The sequence below is a fragment of the Eublepharis macularius genome, chromosome 5 (assembly GCF_028583425.1).
Source record: "Eublepharis macularius isolate TG4126 chromosome 5, MPM_Emac_v1.0, whole genome shotgun sequence".
Taxonomy (NCBI): Eukaryota; Metazoa; Chordata; class Lepidosauria; order Squamata; family Eublepharidae; genus Eublepharis; species Eublepharis macularius.
Window position 1 is genome coordinate 143,249,534 of NC_072794.1, and position 22,885 is coordinate 143,272,418.

The following is a 22,885-nucleotide window of genomic DNA, read 5'->3' on the forward strand; positions in this document are numbered from 1 at the left end:
GATCCTAAGAAAAGATGCATCCTTCTAAGCACATTGACTTCAGTGAACTTAGAAGGGGGTAACTCCGCTCTTAGGCCAGTTGAAGCCTATTTATTTAGAAAATTTCTATGCTGCCTTTCTAGAAAACCTGCTCAAGGAGGCTTACAAAGTAAAATATAATTTTAAAAACCATACAGTTGTTAACATTTTTGCCCATGCTGGTTTCCTCCCATTCACATAGGCGATGAGGACTTTTTGGAGAGCTGCATGGATAGTGCAGTGTGTAAAACTGTCTTCCTGCTGTTAATAGGTATGGAAACAAAGAGTATATTTTATGCTGCTGGTATTTCAAAGATAGTGTCGTGTGGACAAGGCACTGTTTCCAGTTTCCTGTTGGCATTTCTCTCTATGCTTGTGCAGCTTGAAAGAATATTTAGAATTTTGTTAGTGTTAGTTTTGAGGGGGCTGCCCAGAACACAGATATGGAAAAATTTCAGATTTCTAGATGCCAGCATTAAGTGTTCAAGATTGCAGGTGACCTGAGATTTTTTCTTTGCCTGCTTTATTGCAATAAGTTTACTTTCTCAAATCATAGATGGCATGGTCTTTTATAAACTATTGCCACCATTAGCAATGAACTTTTTTGTTTAATTTGTCAAGATGGATTCCTTGAAGCAATCCAACAGTATTTACACAATGGATTCTCTTCATAGTGGATTTGCAGAATTTGGCTTTCCAGTAGTGTTACCAGCTCCAGGTTGGGAAATTCCTGGAGATTTTGGGAGTGGAGCCTGGAGAGGGCAGGGTTTGGGGAGGCAAGGGACATCAACAGGGTAAAATGCCATACAGTCCATATTCCAAAGTAGCCATTTTCTCCAGGGGAACAGATCTGTACAGCCTGGAGATCAGTTGTATTTCCGGGAGATTTCCAGCCACCACCTCGAGGCTGGCAACCCTACTTTCCAAGGATCAATAGTCCTGTTTTAACATGAAGCCATAAAGCATGTCTTTTGGGTTTCAATCAGAGGACTCCAGTTAACTAATTTGTGCATGGTGGTCGGAGGCAACATTCCTCAAATCACTTCTTCCAAAGAGTCTGCTTGAAATCCCATGAAAAAGGAATGGCTGTGCCCCAAGCTAATGTTCTTGCACTGTGGAATGTTAGTTACATTGATCCATTTTTGTACGTGTTGGTTAAATTATACAATTTCCAAAGATACCATCGATTAATTCCCCAGTAATAATGCGGAAGGCTGTAATTTAATGTGACAGAAATTACCTTGTAGAGGAGTGGTCTCCAAATTTCCTAGCTTGAGGGAGCCTGCTTCACATTGACTTGACTAGCATAAAAGCTCTTTGTGTTGCAGAGATTCTGGGATATGTTTAAGGAGCATGCTCAGTTGACAGGATACTCTTATCAGACCTGTTGGTCCTCATTGCCATCAAATGTGAACTGAGAGTGTAGCCAAGAACACATGGCCCCAGAGATGCTCCCTAAAACACACTTAATGCTCTCTTGCAGCTATATGCCATTTTATTATTATTAATGCTTAATGTTTATACGCTGCTTTTATAGTTCCATCCTAAGCAAAGTTACAAAGTCCATTCAAATTAATGAGCTTAGAAGGGTACAAGTCTGCTCAAGATGGGCACAGTTAATGCCCAAGGCACTTCACACATATTATCTTGGTGTGATACATATGAGCCAGTATGGTATGCCAGTTTTATTATCCTCATTTTGCAGAAAGAGGTGAAGATTTAAGCCTGAGGGTCGAGCTACAAGTGACGAATGACACTTGCCTGGCAAGTGAACAGACTCACGTGTATTCCTCCCTGTTCACTTGCCATTCACTTGTACTCCACTTGATCAAGTGGAGAGCAAGAGAATGGCAAGTGAACAGGGAGGAATACATGTGAGTCTGTTCACTTGCCAGGCAAGTGTCATTCGTCACTTGTAGCTTGGCCCTCAGACTTTCTAGGATCACTGTTCATTCTCTGTGCATTTTATCCTGCCTTTCCCTCAAAGCGCTCAGAGTAGCATGCACAGATCTCTCGCCCACTCATTCTGTCCTCACAACCATAGCTCTATGAGGTAAGTTAGGCTGAGAGAGAATGATTAGACCAAGGTGAACTTCTGTGGCAGAGTGGGATTCAAACCTGTGTCTGCCTGCTCTTAGTCCAGCACTCTATACCACACTGGCTTTTTGGGGCGAGGCAAGAAAAGCACTACTGTTGGTTAATCTGTCTTTCAAGAAAATGTGCTGTCTTTTACTGATATTGTCATTGAGGAACCAGTGATAATCTTCTGAGGAAGCTTAGGGTTCCCAAAAGACAGTTTGAAGCCTAACTTCGAACAATTCTGTTCTCTCCCCTTCCTGATTCCTCCAAACAGTAACAGCTTTGAATATGTGGGCTCAAACCCCTTCATGTCTATCACCTCAGTTTCAACCAGGGATCTCATAAAGCTTTCATTCAGTGGCTGCCTCTGCAACTGCCTCTTCACACTTATATGTTGCCTGCTTATGTAGTGGAAGAATTAGCCTTCTATGGGCTTTTGCAACACAGACAGAGCTTTAAGTATCCTATCATGTAACTTTTTTTAGTGGCTGGAAGTGAGTTTTTTTTCTCTCACCTTCACACATCTTGGCAAAATTGAGTAGGTATTTAAAAATAGACCTGTTAAAATGCAAACTGGAATAGAAACGGATGCAGGAGATGTTACGTACATTGGCAGATTCCATCTCCTTAGCCTCTCCTTTCAGCAAGGAAAGTGGCATAGTGATGGAACATCACATTATCTCTGCAAACAGGTGTCTCCAAACCTCCATGTGCCAAGATGATGTGAATATGGAGGCATGAGGCCCATTCAGGGAAGAATGATCTACCAGTTCTCCTCTGCAAATGTCCCCCCTCCCACAGTAATTTTTCATCCAGTTGGATTTACTTTTAATTTTGGAACCTAGCAGGGAGAAAAATAGTTCAGGACTTACTAGGATCAGCAGACAGGGGAAAGGGTTAAAACCCTTTCCTGCCACCCAGCAAATTCGAAACGGAGAACTCCATATCCTGTTCACAAGATACAGTGAGCACACATGCAATTTAAGTACAGCATACACTCAATAGTTCCTTTATATATATATATATATATGTTGAGTATTAATTCTCACATTACATTCAACACATGTAAAGCTGAATGCATGATTGAAACACTGCATTTATCCAGGTACTGGTCCCTGACTTGATTTGTAAAATGCATGTGCATCCACTCTTTCTTACAAGCAGGTGTATGTACATACATGTAGGTTGTACGTGCATTCACTGTAACATGCAAACAAGGCTCATTTTTTCTTCTGAATGTGTAGTTTCCAAATCTTAAAGGTGACTATATTGTGGAACATCCTTGCGGTTTTCGTGTTTGCGGTTGGCCATCATATTTTCTTATGTTCTACATCTACCACCAAAAGCTGAAAAGGCATTTTAATTAAAACTCAGTTCCTTCCTGCTCTTTAGCTTAAGTATGATCTGATTTCTCCTGTATTGAGTGCTGTGCTACATGTGGCGTTTTGAAGACTGCCAGGTCCACTTACGGTCCTAGTTGGAAGGAGGGCCTGGCACTCAGTTTTTCTGAGTCCTTTCGTGTGCGCGCTCTTGCTCTTGGAAGTGATGTCATCGCGCCTATGGGGAGCACACCTGCTGCGTGCTGGCCTTGGAGGTCTTTTGCCTCCTGGATCCATTCCCCAGGGCCTTTCCCTCTGCTACAAGCTGGGTGAGTGATGGCAGAAGGCAGAGGCTGGGAGTGGGACATCCCCCCACCACTGGGGGACTGACAGCCCTTGGTGTTGTTTATAAGGAGCCAGTTTGGTGTAGTGGTTAAAAGTGCAGGACTCTAATCTGGAGAACAGGATTTGATTCCCTAGTCCTCTTGAAGCCAGTTGGGTGACCTTGGGTCAGTCACATCTCTCCGGAGCTCTCTCAGCCCCACCCACCTCACAGGGTGTTTTGTTGTGGGGATAATAATAACATGCTTTGTAAACTGCTCAGAGTGGGTGTTAAATTGTCCTGAAGGGTGGTATATAAATCAAATGTTGTCATCATCATCATCACATTACGAAGTTTTTGTATCCTCCATGTGGCTGTTGCAGAGAATTTCAGTCAGATTAATGTTGGGATTGCTGTGCTCAGAGTTTAATTTCCAAGTGTGCAGGGGCCTGTTATAGTTACATTATTATTATATTATACTTATACTTACATTATTATTGGCTATAACTGTAACTTGTATGTGAATGTAAGACAACCCACGTCTTTTTTTTATTGGATACCTTGGAAAAACCCTAGTCTTGCATTTGAATAAATACTGTAGGTTAAATAAAAAGCTTTTAATGTTATTCAAGGTGCTGTATGTTTCAAAATCAATCATGATTAGATCCAGTTGGTGCAGTTGCTTCATTTAGTTCTAGTAACTGATACAAAAGTAACTTAATCTTAAGGCAATCCCTCCCCCTGCTCAAATTCCATGGGAGAAAACCCAGTTATCATCTCTCCACCAAAATTTATCCCCTTCCCAGAAACATTGCAAAAAATCACCATTTGCTTAAAAGCTAAAGGGTACTGGGTACAGTAAATTCACTCAAGCTGGCCTGAGACTGCGACTCAGATACTCCTCTCAGTCTGCAAAGGAACTTGGACAAGACGCCTGCATTCCTACCCGCTTAGTGCATGGGGTTGCTGTGCCACGCTTTTGATCCCAATAGCCAACAGAGACACGGACACAGCTGGAAAATCAGAACATCCATGGGACAGCCAACGAAGCCAGTGCCAATGACACTCCAGAATAGAAAATTAATTAGCCAACAAAATGGGCTAATTTGGATGAGTTAGCAGTAACTACCAAAATATATTGCACAAGGATCGCTCACTATCAAAAATAGCAACACTTTTTTTTTTTTTTTGCAAGTACAGTGATGGCTTTCTGACTGATGCCTAGTGGTCCGGTCTTCTGAGCTATAACACACAGAGGCATTGATTCATACAATATGGCATAAGAAGCCAAGCAGCATTGCTTCATCATGCACAAACATGGCTGTGCCTATAGCATCCTCTTTTTGGCCTATAGGTGCTGAAGAGATAATATGAGAGTAAGGATTTTTTAATTTATATTTATTTACATAATTATTTCGCAATGGGGAGGCTTATAACATCATCCTCCCTTTTCCATTATATCCTCACAACAACAAAGAGCCCTGTGGCACAGAGTGGTAAGCGGCAGTACTGCAGCCCAAGCTCTGCTCACAACCTGAGTTCGATCCTGGCGGAAGCCGGGTTCAGATAGCCGGCTCAAGGTTGACTCAGCCTTCCATCCTTCTGAGGTTGGTAAAATGAGTACCTAGTTTCCTGGGGGGAAAGTGTAGATGACTGGGGAAGGCAATGGCAAACCACCCCATAGCAAAAGTCTGCCAAGAAAATGGTTGTTGTGGGTTTTCCGGGCTGTATTGCCGTGGTCTTGGCATTGTAGTTCCTGACGTTTCGCCAGCAGCTGTGGCTGGCATCTTCAGAGGTGTAGCACCAAAGGACAGAGATCACTGTGACACTGTGACCCACAACAACCATCGTTCTCCGGCTGTGAAAGCCTTCGACAATACATGCCAAGAAAATGTCGTGATGTGACATCCCCCCATGGGTCAGTAATTACTTGGTGCTTGCACCTACCTTTTACCTCAGAACAAGGATCATGTGCCATGTGTGGGAGATTAGAGTGTGGGATAATGGCTGGCCCAAGGTCTTCCAGGGAGTTAAATGGCTGAGAGGAACTCTGAGCCTGACTCCCCCTAGATCAGGTTTAGTATTCTGCCCACTATGCTACACTGGCTTTTGTAGAGCATTCCTAGGAAGCAAATGGGAACTAGCCAGCTCAGCTGTGCTTCTCCAACTGCAGTGGAGAAATTGTTAAAGATTTTCTATTCCTTGGCTTGATAATCAACCAAAAGGGAAATTGCAACCAGGAAATCAGAAGGCGATTGAGAGCCAAGCGACAAGTGATGAATTACACTTGCCTGGCAAGTGAACAGACTCACGTCCCCTGTTCACTTGCCATTCACTTGCGCTCTACTTGATCAAGTGGCGCGCAAGTGAATGGCAAGTGAACAGGGGACGTGAGTCTGTTCACTTGCCAGGCAAGTGCAATTCATCACTTGTAGCTTGGCTTTGAGACTTGAAAGGGCAGCCATGAAGGAACTAGAAAAGATCCTTAAGGATAAAGATGAGTCAATGGTGACCAGGATCAATATAATCCACACTGGTATTCCCCATTACTATTTATGGATGTGAAAGATGGACAGTGAAGAAAGCTGAGAGGAAGAAAATTGATTCATTTGAAATGTGGAAAGCTTAAGCTATTGTACTTTGGCCGCATCATAAGAAGATAAGACTCAGAGCAGAACCACAAGTGACAAAAGGCACAGATTGGACACTAGTCAGCTTCCCTCAAGTTTTGATGGGAAATGTAGGCAGCTTGGTGGAATGTTGGACAAGTGACAGTTGAAAAGTCCATTGGACAGCAGTCAGAGAGCGAAGCTGCGAGACCAGGACGCCTACATTTCCCATCAAAACTTGAGGGAAGCAGACAAGTGTCCAATCTGTGCCTTTTGTCACTTGTGGTTCTGCTCTCACTAGAAAATTCAATAATGCTAGGAAAAGTAGAAGGCAGTAGGAAAAGAGGAAGACCCCACATGAGGTGGCTTGACTCAGTAAAGGAAGCCACGTCGTCCAGTTTGCATGATCTGAGCAAGGCTGTTAATATATTGTCGAAGGCTTTCATGGCCGGAGAACGATGGTTGTTGTGGATTTTCCGGGCTGTATAGCCGTGGTCTTGGCATTGTAGTTCCTGACGTTTCGCCAGCAGCTGTGACTGGCATCTTCAGAGGTATAGCTATACCTCCTGGAAAATCCACAACAACCAAGGCTGTTAATGATTAGATGTTTTTGGAGGTCTTACGGTAGGGTTACCGTAAGTTGGAAGCGACTTGACAGCATGTAACATGCACACACTGTTCCACTGTAAATCGGTCCCTCCCTCTGCTGCAAGCACAGGGAATGATGCGACTTCAAAAATCCTACTTGAATCTTTAAGTATTACATGTATCTGTCAAGCACATAGCACACTAGTTATAATTCATGCTGAGGTTGCAATGACCTGGACAGACAGATTGTGTGTCATAGAAGATGAAACCTGCACAGATGTTTAACAACATCTGAGAAAGCATACTGCATCTTGACCTTTTAGGGTTCAGAATACATTGAAAGTTAATACTTATGCAAAACGTACTTGTGTTTGTGTGTGTGTGTGTGGACATTTTCTACCCTCAGGAAACACATATATGCACCCATTTAGGCAGCATAAATATCCTTTTGGGCAATCTTTTGAACAGAATGCAAAAGGGAAAAATCTTTTGTGTAGCTGCACCCACAGTACCCATTTGGTCTTTCCTCTCTGGTACCTCGTGTTGCAGTGGTCTTCCGGAACCTTATCAGCACAAAATAGTGGATGTGTTTAAAATCTGCACGCTCCCACTCTGAGATTGCTTCCTTTTAGCTCAGTGATTCCATTGGACAGACAAATCTTATTGGCTACAATGACAATATTAGTGGTGATTTGAATAGAAGCAGCCGCCAATTGGGGCTGTGAACAACAGCAAATAGATACAAAAAGCACTCTCTTCTAGGCCTGTGTGTGTGTGTACTTTTTTCCCAAAGTGGAAGTTTGTCCTTTCTCTCAAAATTTGGCATGGTGATTGTTAAAACACCTTAGTGATATAGAGCATTGTTTTTAATCCTTTGCTTATGGGAGTAGATCTGCAGTATGTTAAAGCAGGACGTGTTCCAAATGAGAAGAAAACGGCTCCTGCTCTGCAGTACATAAAAGGTAAAATGATCTTTCTGTGTAATAAAGAGCTTTTTGTTCAGTCCCCCACCCCTCAAAGATCCTGACTGCAAGGGGGAGATCAACCCAGGATTTCCACGTGGGAAATAATTTGTCACTGTGTAAGAAGCAAAGACAGGTTAATGTTTCAGTCGTTTGCACTGGTTTGCCTGGCTGGGAATAGGGTATTAAGAGAGGGGGATATGGAAAAATAATCACCAGACCAGTGGGAAGCATTTTGTGCTGAGCGTTGGCTAAGCTATTAGTTGCTGCTCACTGCAGCGCTCTCCGAAGACAAGAAGCAAAGCAGTTGTCCGTGGGGTGCTGCCACACTGGCTTGTTCTCTTTTTGTTTACACAGTATATCAAGCTGTGAACTCAGCATACCTCCTGGGCACAAAAAAAAAATTTTTTTGGACAATATCCTAGCTTTCTTCCACTTGCAGAGTAGAAAAGAACTTCATGCTGTATGCTACCATCTCACACAAGGCAGGAGAAATGGGAAAGGCAGAGAGATCACTGTGGGTGAGCCAACATAACGTGGCGCACTTGAAACTGCTCAAAATGCTGTCCCGCTGGTATGTTACACCCTTGGTTGAGCCAGCGTGTGTATTACTCTACACATTAGACCTTTTCAGAAGACCTGTGCATATACACTGAATGTGTACATGTGTGTGCTTGGGTGACAGCAGGACTAGAGCAGCAACCTACACCCCCAACCTGTATATGTTCATAAGACTGCATGCACAGTTCCTATACAGATACGGGATTTACTGCACATGGATGTCGCGAGGGCCACATGCATGGATGGCTTTAAGAGGGGAGTAGATGCATAGGTCCATCCGTGGCTACTAGCCATGGCGACTGAACGGCATCTTTTTGTCCAAAGGAAGCAAAGCTCTGAATAGCAAGGGTAAGAGGGAAAGGCCCTGGCCATTGCGTCATGTTTGTTGTCCCTCCAGGACTGGAAACTTCAGCTTGTCCCATTTGCGGCAGCTTGGTGTACAGGGCTAATATCTGCTGAAAAGTCGACACTGGCTGTGGCATGTTGTAGGGCACAATTGGAAGTGCTGGTTCTCACCTTTTTAATGCCTGCAATGGCTTGGAGGTAGGGTACTTGAAGGTAGCAAGTGGAGACAGGCCTTTTTTAGTGGTGGTGACACTTTGTGTGTGAAATGCCATTCGCCCTGAAACTCTCCAGGCATCTACTCTACTACTTTTCTAGATGCTTGGCTAAAACATTTATTTCTACCCAAGCTTTTAATCAAAGGGTTGATTTTTTGAACTAATTTCTGCAATCTGCTTCTAGCCTAAGTAGTATTATATGAGGCTTGTTTTAAGGTGTTCTGTGTTGCAATACTATCTTAATTGTTGCAACTTTTATGGTGTTTAATGTTGTTATTGTGCTTTACTGTTCTATGGAGAGGTAGGTAAAGGTAGTCCCCTGTGCAAGCACCGAGTCATTACTGACCCATGAGGGGATGTCGCATCATGACGTTTTCTTGGCAGACTTTTTGTTATGGGGTGGTTTGCCATTGCCTTCCCCAGTCATCTACACTTTACCCCCAGGAAACTGGGTGTTCATTTTACCGACCTCGGAAGGATGGAAGGCTGAGTCAGCCTTGAGCTGGTTACCTGAACCTGGCTTCTGCCAGGATCGAACTCAGGTCATGAGCAGAGCTTGGGCTGCAATACTGCTGCTTACCACTCTGTGCCACGGGGCTCACTAATGAGAGGTAGTGCAGAAATAATTTAAATAAATAAACTGTGTGAAATGGGATGCTGGCCTAGATGAACCACTGCTCTGATCCAGCTGGACTTTTCTGACATTCTTATAGAAGTGGTATGTACATAGGGTTTGTACGCGTGGTCATGGAGCCTGAAAAAAGCAGTGAATGTGCAAGAGGAAGGTGGTGGGGCTGACATTGCAATCCCTCTTCCGTCATACACATAAATGTACACACTCCTCTGTACACACTCCTCCATAGTACAAATTTATGTTGTCTGAAAAGGTCTAGAAGAGGTTTTCTGGTCCTCTCACCTCAAGCCCAGTTGGCAGCTTAAACCCAGTAAAATTATTCTCTGTTCAGTCTGGTTCTGGTAGCTCAAAATAGCTATGCTGTACCTCCATTCTCACAGTGCCACTTTAGTTGAGTGACTTGGCCCTTGGAGTCAAAGGGCCAGTCCCAATGACTAAATTCATATGTCTTATATGGCTACGGGAGCCTTTTTCAGAAGTTACGATTTTGGCAGGTCAGTAGCACTTAAGGGGAGATCATGCAACACACAATCTTTTCAATACAAGTGATTGCCATTTTGTCTGTATAGGGCAATGCGTGTTTTTTCCAGCTTCAGTACACATAAATGGAACACTGCATTTTCAAGGATATGCGTTTGCATGTAGTGAAGCCATAAAATATGTGCATTGCCTTATTCAGTAGTTTTCTTCGTAAATAGGAGGTCCCTGATGTGTCTAAGGATGATGGCTTGGTGTGGGGATTAATTTCTTCCACACCACTATTGCAACCTGAAATAGCCTCATAGAACTGCTGTTCTCCCATTGGGGAAACATTGAGAGTGCCTGTATATCTTCCCTAGTAGTCCAAACAGCAACTCTACAAGGCTGTTTGAAATCAAGACAACCACATGGGTGAGAAAAGAGGGTGGACTCTTCCTATGTGACCATCTCAAGTTCAACTGGGATACTGCACAGCTCCTATTTCAAGAAGATTTTCTTGGGAACCGTAACAATGGAGTTCTCAGCATCACATCTGGTTAGGCTTTTGAGCCACTGTCCAAGACTGGGTCAAGTCAGTTGTACTTTCAAGCAAAAGTTACATGGGATTATTCCTCCATCTTCTTTAAGAGAACTGGCCCAGTACTTAATGTGTCTACTTTTTGCTTAAAGCTTTTCTTGTTGGCTCAGAATAAAAGGGTTCAGTTGCTGAACTAACTGCCATTTATGGCCAGAAAGGCTCTCTGACTCTGTAGCCTAAGTTTGCTTTTCTGTAAATTAAATTGATTGCTTCTTGGTTTACCCTTAGTAGATCTAGTAAACATTCCTTTAGATGACATTTAATTGTTTGAAAATGGTCAAAATTCTGTTGTTTTCCTTCATCTCATGTCTAAACTTACTCTCGTTCTTGTCTAAACTTACTCTCGTCTTTTGGTGCTACACCTCTGAAGATGCCAGGCACAGCTGCTGGCGAAACGTCAGGAACTACAATGCCAAGACCACGGCAATACAGCCCGGAAAACCCACAACAACCATTACTCTCGTTCTCTTAGTTTTTCCTCTGGGCCAAAACTGTGATGGAAGAAATCCAGTCTCCCAACACCTTTTTCTTTACCTCAAGTTCAGAAGCTGGGGTTTCCTTCTGCGCTGTTTCTCTGATTTTATTTGACCTCCACCTTCTGGGCGGGGAGGGGAGGATACAGATAACTATATAGGGATGCCTCATAGTTCACCTCCGAATCCTTTTGTTAACAGCTTCTGGAAGCTGGTCGGCCACAAAATGGAACACTGTAATCCATATAGAAATTCTATAATGTCTACAGTGACTGTTGTCATGCCTGTTTGTGTGTGTGCATGCACGAATGCGTGTGCACAATTGTGTGTGTGTGTGGGGGGGAATCACCCTGTTGCATCATTCTAATGGACCCTGGCTGCAAACTATACTTTTCTGGATGAGCTAAACAAGGAGTCCAAGTCTGACATGCAATGCAGAGTAGCACATAAAGTTTTATACTGCTGACTGAAAGCTTAGATGAGGGAGACCTTGGTTCTGATGTATTTACTTCATTTATACGCTACCTTTCTGTGCAGGGGGGACCTAAAGCAGCTTACATAATTTCCCTCTCCTCCATTTTATCTTTGCAACAACTCTGTGAGGTAGGTTAGGCTGAGAGTGTGTCACAGGCCAAAGGTCATTCAACAAGCTTCTATGACAGGAATTTGAACCTGGGTCTCCCAGATCCTAACAGTCTAACCTGTACACTACATGTCTTTCCGACAGTGATCTTATGCCTTCCATTCTCTCTCATCTATCCCACAAGGTCATGGTTAGCACTGAAAATGTCATCAAATGCATTTTGTGCAGCTCTGCAGCCATGATCACAGTGAAGCCCTGGTCTGTTATCCCTGTAATTCCGTACTATAAAATTTGTTCAGAAGCTTTACTATGTGCCATTCTTTATTTCTGTCTTGCAGACAGTGAATTCAGGTTGCTGGACTTGCACATGTGAGTCAGACAGGGAATATTTAAAGCATTCCTATTAACCCGGTAGCCAGGAAGAGGACTGCTAGGCAGGCCACACTGAAACCTAAAGCTGCTGCTTTCTCTGAAACTCAGCGGTCTTGGCTGGGAGTCCAGACAGACAGGGTGAAAAGGGAACAGTGGAAGGCATTCCTGGGTAGAACAGCAAGTGCAAGAGCCATAGCTTCTATCTGGTGTCACGCTGACTTACCGGGTTCCATGGTGTGATCAGGGAGCCCTCCTAGCGCGTTCCAGGGATTGAAATGCAGCACTTGTGGCCTCCATTTGCTCTTTGTCTTTCCGTTTGGTTCTTTTTATGCGTGCCTAAGAATCTGCTGGCAGAGATAAGGTTTTTTGGCTGTGTGATTTCTGTATTTTTCCCCTTATGCCTTTGTAAAAGTCAAAGGTGTTGTAGGTTGTTTTTCCGGAGCTGCTTATCTCCTGAATGGCTTCATCTGAATATAAATATCCTTGTCCCTCAGTGTAGATCCTGAAGGCCTTTGCCTCAAATAACCGGTCTAACTTCCATTGACTTTGTAGCAGGTTTTTTTTTTCAAATTTCCAAGGTCTCCTACTTATATCCTAAGTTTTCTATCCTGCTCAATATTTGCACATCTTTCCCCACATCTGTTCTTTGCTGCTTGTTCCCACACATCTCCCTCTGCTGTCACCCAAGCCAGGGCACAAAGGGAGGACAACGTTATTAGATCAGCAGTTCCCAAACTGCATGCCATGAGAAATAAAGACATTAAACAACTAAAGGCTCCTGGGAAATCCAAACTGCTACCTACAGAAGAGGCTGCCTTCTGTGTCTCTGCATGATTCTTCGCTTTAGCCTTGTTTTTTCCCTGTTGGACTCTACTGAGAAGGTGGAAAACTCTGTAAATCCCTTGTGTCAAGTGTGATTGTATCTGCAGAAGAATTACCCTTGCCTGAGGAGGCTGTATTGTAGTATCTCTGCAAGAGTTACTGCTCTGAGTTCACTCAGGAAGAATGCCCAGGCCAGCATCTTATGCAGAAATATAGGGACTTGGCTCCTCTACGAGAGAATAATTGTAACTCTCACAACTCTTAAAGTAAACCTTTCATAGATAAAGTCAAGTGTGTCTTGTTTTGATTCAGAAAAAAATGATTTGTTGTAAGTAATTTGGGAAACAGTTCCTGAAAGACATACCACCATGCAGGTACATTCTAATCCTTAAGTGCTGAGTCAACTTTTAGGGCCATGGGTTTCCCATGGGTTGTGTCTGGGTTCCTGATCTGAATTTCAGTCAGTCACATTTCTGTTGTGAGTTTCCTACGCAAGGGGCTTGTTTGAGTTAGGACAATAATGTGTAGGGAGAAAGGATTTCTGCCTCTCACCACACCATTTCCCCAACCCAGATCAGACACAGAAGCTGCTGTTTGGTCCATTGAGGGGCTGCTTAGGTAGCCTACCTGTACATGTCCCTGGGTCATTTCAGGTGAGAAAAACAATGCCAGAGAAAGGCAGAACCCCCCCTGTCTCCATGAGCTATGGCCCTATCCCCAGTTGGGCCTCCACGTGCTTGAGAACTGAGAATTTCCTACTGGATAATTTTAAATATGTTTGCATCAGCTGCATATAAATGGCATGTAATGTGTAAATGGTGTAAAATGACATTAAAATGCCTCAACAGAATGGGAAAGCCAGCAATGAAAATAGATGAAACAGAATGGCCAGGACAACAGCATTAAAAAAAGAAACTAAAAAAGGCTTATCTGTACCCCTCTGCTTTGAGTCCCATTGCATGATGTTTACATTGGATATCACCAGGGCTTTTTTTCTGGGAAAAGAGGTGGTGGAACTCAGTGGGTTGCCCTTGGAGAAAATGGTCACATGGCTGGTAGCCCTGCCCCCTGATCTCCAGACAGAGGGGAGCTTAGATTGCCTCGCAGAGGGCAATCTAAACTCCCCTCTGTCTGGAGATCAGGGGGCGGGACCACCAGCCATGTGACCATTTTCAAGAGGTTCTGGAACTCCGTTCCACCGCATTCCAGCTGAAAAAAAGCCCTGGATATCACAATGAATATGTGCATAAATGTAGTAATGATAATAACAACTGTGTTTATATATCACTCTTCAAGACAGATTAGTGCCTTACTCAGAGCAGTGAACAAAGTCAGTCTTGTTATTATCCCTATAATACAGCTGGGGAGCTGAGAGGAGTGGCTTACTCAAAACTACTTCATGCCAGTCGTAAGATTCGAACCAGCAGAGAGCTGATTCACAACCCAACCAGTTAAACACTGTGAAGCACATATGTGAAGGGAAGATGTATATAAATGTGTGTTGGACTAGCAAGGAAGAAAGATGTTCTGGTGGTTAGTGATGCTTGTTGGGAAGGCAGAGATCTTGATGGATTTTGTCTGACCCTTGCAGACTCCTGTTAAGAGCCTAGAAGTTATACTGGATCTAACGTTATTACTAGAAAAACAAGTTAAGGCAGCAGCAAAAAATGCTTTCTACAACCTCACTCTAGCCTGGAAGATGGCTTCTTATCTCAACATGGCTGACCTGGCCACCTGGATCCATGCTATGGTAACATCAAGGCTTGACTATTGTAATGCTCTATACATAGGTCTCCCATTTAAGTTAACTAGGAGGCTCCAATTAGTGCAAAATGCTGCGGCTTGACTATTAGCAGGAGCATGAACATCACTTCCATCCTACAGTCACTCCATTGGCTACCTATCCGTTACCGTGCTCAGTTCAAGTTATTGGTTATTACATACGACTTTGGTCCAGCGTACCTATGGGACCACCTCGCTCCCTATATTCCTCCATGGCAGCTTCGCTCATCTGATCAGGGTCTCCTGCAGGTGCCAGGCTGCACATGGGCGAAATCAACAGCATGCCATACATGGGCTTTCTCTGTGGTGGCCCCTACCCTGTGGAAAGACCTGCCTGAGGAGGTCAGGAGAGCCCCCACTCTCCTGGCTTTCTGCAAATAATGCAAAACCGAATTATTCAAAAAGGCTTTTTACTCAAATGGGAGGGCTGTATTGTAGGGATGGGGTCTCAGATGCTTCGCTAATGAGTTAGGGAATGTAGACTTCATCACTACATTGTAATTTGTTCTTGTCTCTACTTTCTACTTTCTTCTCTTTTTCTCGCTTGAACTTTGAAATAATCTGGAACCAGACAAAACCAGGCTGTGTGCCAGCCTGCCATCGAGGTGTGGTTTGGACATGAGTAGGTTTTAAGAAATGCCACAGCTGCGCTGCCCAAAACTATTTTGTGGTTCTCTCAGTCTTTTTCTTTAAAAAAAAATGTAAGAAGTGGTAAAGCAAAACTTTAGCAGGAGAAAGCTTTCTGTCAGAATGGCTTTCTGTGTCAATTCAGGTTTCTTTCAGCTATGTCATAGAAGGAATAAGGTGAGCTGAATTATGTGTTAACTTAAGGTTAGGCAAACCCACATGCCTGGCCCTGTGGTTATCCCTGGAGCTTTGGAAACCAGGCTTGGTGCTCTGCCATATGGCATAGACCACTGGAGTCTGGTCCCAGCTCCTATCCAAGTGCTAACATAGCACCAGCCCTGAGGGCACTTTCTCAAGAGATGCTAAGAATGCCTTCATTTATCGTTAATGTAAAATTTGGAACGTGAATATGATTTAATGTGGCTTACAGCTGGGGAACAGCCATTTTTAATTGCAGCTATGACTCTTAGAAATGTGCTGCTCAATCCTTCATTTGTCTCTGTAATATATATTTATCCCACCCTTCCTCAGGGCAACATACATAGTTCTCTGTTCCTGCATTTTAGTTTTACAACAAGTCTTTGAGAGAGAGTGACAGGTCCAAGACCACCCATTGAGTTCCAGGACAGAGGAAGTCAGCGTGGTATAGTGGTTAGAGTTTGGGACACATGGATTCAAATTCCTACATGGTAATGATGCTCACCTTAGGCTGATCACACCTTTTCAGTTTAACCCACCTCACAGGGTTGTTCCGAGGATAAAATTGGGAAATAGGAAAGATATATGACACCCTCAGGTCCTTGGAGAAAAGAGAGGACAAAAATGTACTAAGACCGTAAGGATTTGGACTTGGGTTTTCACAGTTGTAATCTGATTTATTTACTATACTTACAGTGCAGTCCTAAACAGCATTAGACTCTTCAAAGCCCCTTCTGTTCAATGGACTTAGAAGGGCACAAATCTCTTTAAGATTGCACAGTAACTCTACCCCATAGGTCACTATTGTGAGCCTTTGTTTTCCTGTTTATATAAATGTACATTTTACCTTCCTGTAGTTTGAGGTGGCATACAATCAGTCAAATCAATGCAATATAAAACAAGTTAGTTACCTCCAAAAAACCCCAAATGGAACAATTCAGAATGGAAGTCGTATTGCTGATACCCAGCAACAAGAGTTGAATGCCAATACTTATTCAAAGGCCCTGTGAAACAGAACAAGTCTTTTGAACCTGTGGGGTACTAACCATGAAGAAACCTTGCATACCTCTTCAGGAGGCCCTTCTCAAAGGATGGGACCGGCCACTCAGGAGGCACGTATGATCCTTGTTCAAATCCGCTGGATGGAAGCGGCTGGACCTTTTGGGTTCCTGTGGGTACCATGAGTTGGTCCTTTTGGACGCTAAGTCCGGTTGTGAGGGGCTTTAAAACTACCAAGAAAAATACTTTGAATTGATGGTAATCAGGGCTTTTTTTCTGGGAAAAGAGGTGGTGGAACTCAGTGGTGAAACTTAAGACTGCACAATGACGTCACTTTGGGTCAGCTGGAACAAGGGGGGAGTTTTTTAAAGTTTAAATTGCCCTTGGCGAAAATGGTCACATGGCTGGTGGCCCCGCCCCCTGATCTCCAGACAGAGGGGAGTTTAGTTTGCCCTCCGTGACGCTCGGTGGCGCGGAGGGCAATCTAAACTCCCCTCTGTCTGGAGATCAGGGGGTGGAGCCACCAGCCATGTGACCATTTTTAAGAGGTGCCAGAACTCCGTTCCACCACGTTCCTGCTGAAAAAAAGCCCTGATGGTAATATTGGCAGCATGTGTAGAAAATGGTTGTGTGAAAATAAATATCAAATTGCAGAGTAAAAAAACTCCTAAGTTATCAGCGGTAAACTATATCCTGATGTCTTCATTTCTGTGTAATGGTCCAGCATATTCTGAGAAGTTCTATATCATGGTCCTGTGCAGCATTACACCTCACTGAGTTCAGAAGGACTTTCTCCTTAGTAAGGATGCTTAGGATTGCACCCTTAATGCTGAAGCAATGAAATTAGGTAACAAGTGCAGACACTAATGCCTCAGGTATTAGCTCTGTTACTTATTAAACTGCTGTAAAATCATTGGGAAGGATTAGGAACATGGGTAGGATCTGGCTGTTGGTATTTCTTTTCCTACCTAAGAATCAAGGAGCCTGGTAAATTTTAGTGTGCATAACCAATAGGTAGATAATGTATGTAGGCAGCTTTGTTTATTGGTTCTTCATTTTTAAATTTGTAGTAAGAGTTCAGAAACTTCTAAAAAGCAGATGAAGGTTCTTGGGGTTTTTTTTACAGTTTTGTTCTTAGAAGTCTCTGATGGAAAGAATAATTCAGACACTTCTAGGCCTTGTTTTCTTTCCTGCGTGTATTTGCCTATTTAAACCCCATTGGCTGGAGTGGTGTGCTTCTCTGAAGAAACCAGGATCACCCAACACCTTCGGGGAGTATTCAGTTCACATTAAATGAAGAATGGTCACTTTTCCTAACAGACCAGGATATGAATTAAGGCTTTTAAATTTGTTTTATTTTGGCTTTGAGACAAATTTGTGTCAAAAACTTTGACAGACATGAATAAGGAACTATTTCTGGGACACACACAGAGAAAGCTGACATTCAGAATATTGTATGTGCACAAAGAGAGCATTTAGATTAACAGTTAAACCTAAGTCTGTTAGCAGGAAGTAGTAGCAACACAGAATGAGGTATAAAGTGAGAAGAAATGTATTGAGCATGTGGTCTCACTTGAAGATCTTTCTGGTTTCTGGGCAATCTGTAGAATGGGTCAACACTTCTGTTCTTGGCTAGTAGTCTGGTCAACTATGGTATCATCTCCAGTGATCAGCTGCATTTATATGCTGTAGGAAAACATTTTTTTTAAATAAAAAAAAATCTTTCAGGCCACCACCATACGATCACCATAAACATCACAGATGTGTTTGTAATTTCTTTTTGTGGCCTAGGAACATTAATAATCTTATTTACAAAGTTGCATTAGAAAAATATAAGTCTGGAAGAGGACTGAAAAATGAAAATGTGTGTGTATTGTAGTCTAGGAGATAGGGTTATCAGGTGGCTTGCCCCCCAAACCCAGATGGGGGCCTGCTACTTACTTTTTTTTATACTCTGCTTACATCATGTTGAGAGTAATGTTATGTAGCGCACAAGAGGCTGGGAGAGCTGGCTGGCTGGCAGTTTCCCAGGCATGTAGGAGCCTTGTGGGGCAAGCAGGCTGGCCTCTCCCTGGCCACGCAGGATGCCGGGAGGTCGAGCAAGTAGGCTCGTCTCTCACTTGGCACACAGCAGGGTGGGCTGGCTAGTCCAGTGTGCAGGTGTCCTTTTTTCCACTCTGTTTTCACTGGGCAGTCTAACAAAAAGCGGACTGTCCGGTGGAAAACCGGACACCTGGCAACTCTACTTGGAAACTAAAACTAAGTGAATTTTTATAATTTTATTTCAGCACCAGTGATTCATTTTTGTAAACTGGGGCCTAAATGAAACCACTAGACTGGAAGGTTACCTTGGTTAAAGTCGTGTAAGAACTGGTTATAATTGCTTGCTGATGAGAAAATCTTACTGTGTATGTGCCCAACGGCACTCTTTTCTTGCAATGTCATGTTTACATTGCAGACAGGTTTTAGGTCCACAGGCTCCAGAGCTAAATCCTGGTGAGTCTTGGCTCAGGTTGAAATTATAGCTCAAGTGGGTATCTTTCCTACTGGCACGCTCTCTGAGAGTCTCTTATAGCCTGACCCTAATCTTTGGTGTGGCACTATTTCTGTTTAGTTTATGTACCCTGAAGTAACATTCCTATTGTTCCTTGATCATTACAGCAGGCAATGGGTTGAAAGGAGTTTAGGGAAATTAGAAAGATACTCCATCAAAAGTTAGAAGGGAAGACTGTTTTTACAGTTTGTTGATCTCAGACTAAGCATTTCCTTATTATTGTAATTAATAGTGAATGGGATGGATCCAACCAGGTTTTCCCCGATGAAAAAAAAGAGGAGAGGGTATTTTTTGACCACTAAAAAGATTATTTTAGGGATCATGGGACCTGCTTGGACAAAAGCTATGTGGGAGGGGTGCTGCAATAAGGAGGGGAATTTGGCAAGATGGAGGGCGAGGGGAGATGATGGCTGGATACAACCCAACGAATTTATGTAGCATGCTGTTTTCCCCTTTTCACAATTCCCTGCAGAAGAACTGGTCTCTGTAGTCTGGAGATCAGTTGCAATTCCGGGAGAACTCCAGGCCCCGACTAGAGGTTGGCAACCCTAATAGGGTCTCAGGCAGTGAACTCCTGCTCCTTTTAACTGTAGGTGCCAGGAATTGATTCTGGAACCTTCTGCATAGTGTTTCACATTTAGCCCCTTCCTATGCATTCATCAATTGATTCAGACATGTTTAGAATGACCTATTTCACATGGGCAAGCAGGAGAGGTTCTGAAAAGTATTGTAATTTACACAGGAGAAGTTGATATAATAACGCTCCTTGCCAGTGTCTTTCCCTTTCCAGCATTAATAAATCTCCCTCAGATTCCGCACAGACAGAATCAGTCTACTTCCTTGCATTACAACGGCCTCTGGTGGACAGATAAGAAATTACACCTCCCTAGAATTCCAGTTTAAAGAACAAAAATGTCGGAGTGGAATTACACATTACACGTAGCTTTGCTTAAGGGCCTTTTTTTCCTTTTTACAAAAAGCATCAATTGAAGTAAAGACTTTCAAATGTGAAGGGAGAGAAGAGCATAGGGGAGTGAGGAGAATTGCCAGTAGGAAAAAATGGAGGAAAATGTCTTGTCCCTTTAATAGAAGCTTGAGGTATGGAAATAGGCAGCTGAAGCTTTTCATGTCATGGAGGTAAATCACATCACCTGATGAATAACAGCCCCTTTTTTTTCCAGGCAGGGGTTTCATAACCTTTTCCCTTAAGGGTATTGTTCTGTGGTAAATGGCTCTCCAACCAAGCTTCTTTTATTCCCACTTGGGAAGAGAAATGGGTACCACATCTTTTACTCATTGATGATCAAAACCAGCTTACAGTGAAATCCTAAACAGATTTACACCCTTCTAAATCCATTGAAGTCAATGGGCTTAGAAAGGTGTAAATCTGCCAAGGATGGCACAGTTAGTGGGAGTGATTTTTCAACAGACACATGGCTTGAGAGTAGACTTGCCAGTCTCCCAATTGAGTAAAAATTGGCCCCCAATTTAGAGTTTGGGGATAATTATTATTCAATTGGTCCTGGCAAAATCCATTACTTCAGTATCATGCCAGGAATGATGACATTCCTTGTGTGATACAGGGCACTCTGCAGCTAAGTGCCCCCATGTGTGACTCCCCTCCATGCTCCCCAATCCCTGGGTTGCCCCCCCCCCCTCCGAGACCCGGCAACCCTGCTTGGGAGGAAAGGTTAAGAAATCCTTCCCCAAGTCAGTCTCCCTCTTCCAACTATGACCTCATTCTATAAAAAAGAAAAAAAAAACATCTCTAAAAGAATCACGGAGTGGTCTGAAATGTGAAGTGCCTCCTTCATTCTCAGGATTTGGTAAAAGTTGCTGTTCTCCCTTAGCTGGTGTTTCCATTGCAGTCGTGACTGCAACATGGAATATGGTATTATGCACAGGGCTTTTTTTCAGCTGGAACGCGGTGGAACGGAGTTCCGGCACCAGCCATGTGACTGTTTTCACCGGGGGTGACTTAAATCTTAAAAAACTCCCCCCTTGTTCCAGCTGACCCAAAGTGGGTCCTGGGACCGTGTGCGCACTTTGCATGCATGTGGTACCAGGGGCACTACCTCCTGCCCAGAGTTGCCCCCTGTGCTGACAACCCACTGAGTTCCACCACCTCTTTTCTCAGAAAAAAAGCCCTGATTATGCATATCATACATTAATGTATATGACCATGCAGCCACTGTATACTGAATCAGACCATTGGTCCAGCAAAATCAGTATCGTCTACTCAGACTATCAGTGGCTTTCCAGGATTCTATGCAGAGGTCTTTCACAGCCCCTACTACCAAATCCTTTAAATAACAACAACAACATTTGATTTATATACCACTCTTCAGGACAACTTAACACCCATTCAGAACAGTTTACAAAGTATGTTGTTACTATCCCCACAACAAAACTCCCTGTGAGGTGGGTGGGGCTGAGAGAGCTAGAAGCTGTGACTGACCCAAGGTCACCCAGCTGGCTTTAAGTGGAGGAGTGGGGAATCAAACCTGGCTCTCCAGGTTAGAGTCCTGCTGCTCTTAACCACTACACCAAAATGGAGATGCTGATGACTGGACTTGGAACCTTCTATGTGCCAAGCAGATTCTCTGCCACTGAGCCACTGCTTCTCTCTGTGTCTCACCTCTTGAGCAAATTTACTCACAAGAAACAACCACATGGCTCCTAAAGGAATTTGTTCTCCATACTGTGCCTATAAACAAGCAGTATAGTAAGTATGATTTTGATATAGCAGCATCCATTCTTTTTCAGGTGAATCATTAGTTTACTTAAGGGGAGAAAGGAAATATGTGTGGTTAAGTACAGTCTTGCTCTGACCTGGATAGCCCAGGCAAGCCTGACCTTGTCAAATCTTGGAAGTTAAGAAGAGTCAGCCTCGGTTAATAATTGGATGGGAGACCTCCAAAGAAGACCAGAGTTGCAAAGGCAGGCAATGATAAACCACCTCTGTTAGTTTCTTGCCTTGAAAACCCTAGAAGGGATCACCATAAGTCAGCTATGACTTGACAGCATTTCCCACCACCACCACCAAGTACAGTTTTACTATGCCATCCTAAGTTAATGGACTTAGAAGGGTATAACTTTGCTTAGGATTGCCCAGTTAGCTAGTTTGCACTTGTTTGATTCTCCTTTTGGCTTCCAAACTTAGGGTTCAAGTGAGGATACAGGATGTAAAAACATTAATAGACTATATATAGCAAAAACATACAATTATTAACAAGCAACAACCAAATGATTTGCCAGTAGATTTTTCAGAAACATTCAAGGTCCTGGCTGATCAGATCTGAAAGAAAACAACAATGTAAAATTTTATATTTGATCACTTTGACTAGTCTCACTGTCTGGTTGGAAATCTGGCGAGAGTTTCTTTCTCCCTTCATAGATCGACAAGCTTTTCAGTCCCTTTGTCCCAGCTCCCGTTGCACACTTTTCTGCTTTCTTTTCCTATGTCTCTTTGTGAAGATGAAGATAAGACATACTTTCTGAAGGGAGGCAGAAACAGTCTGAATGCAAGCTCATCAAACCCAAGGGCAGAAGAGTGTGGGTTCAGAAAACTTCCATTAGTCCTTGTATGCCTCTCTGTCTAATCTTCTAATGATCGTTACAGGGCATGGGACCTTTGAAATCAACATCCGGAATCCAACCATGTTACCAAGATATTAAAAAATATGTCTTGAACCCGATCAAAGGAAAAAGAGGGAGGCAGGCAGAGGGAGAATGTTATTTTTGGCTGATTGGTGGGACTGGCTTG

At 43.3% G+C, this 22,885-nt stretch overlaps 1 protein-coding gene across 1 annotated transcript in view; it reads right to left on the bottom strand.

Annotated features, from left to right (window-relative positions):
• The window catches only part of RBPJL (recombination signal binding protein for immunoglobulin kappa J region like), a 75,966-nt gene extending 63,542 nt beyond the window's left edge, over nt 1-12,424 (bottom strand). The window contains exon 1 of the mRNA XM_054980934.1: nt 12,361-12,424. Within this exon, the coding sequence (XP_054836909.1) occupies nt 12,361-12,370 (10 nt within the window). The 5' untranslated portion in view covers nt 12,371-12,424. The remainder of the gene's footprint in view (nt 1-12,360) is intronic.
• Between the last annotated feature and the right edge of the window lie 10,461 nt (nt 12,425-22,885).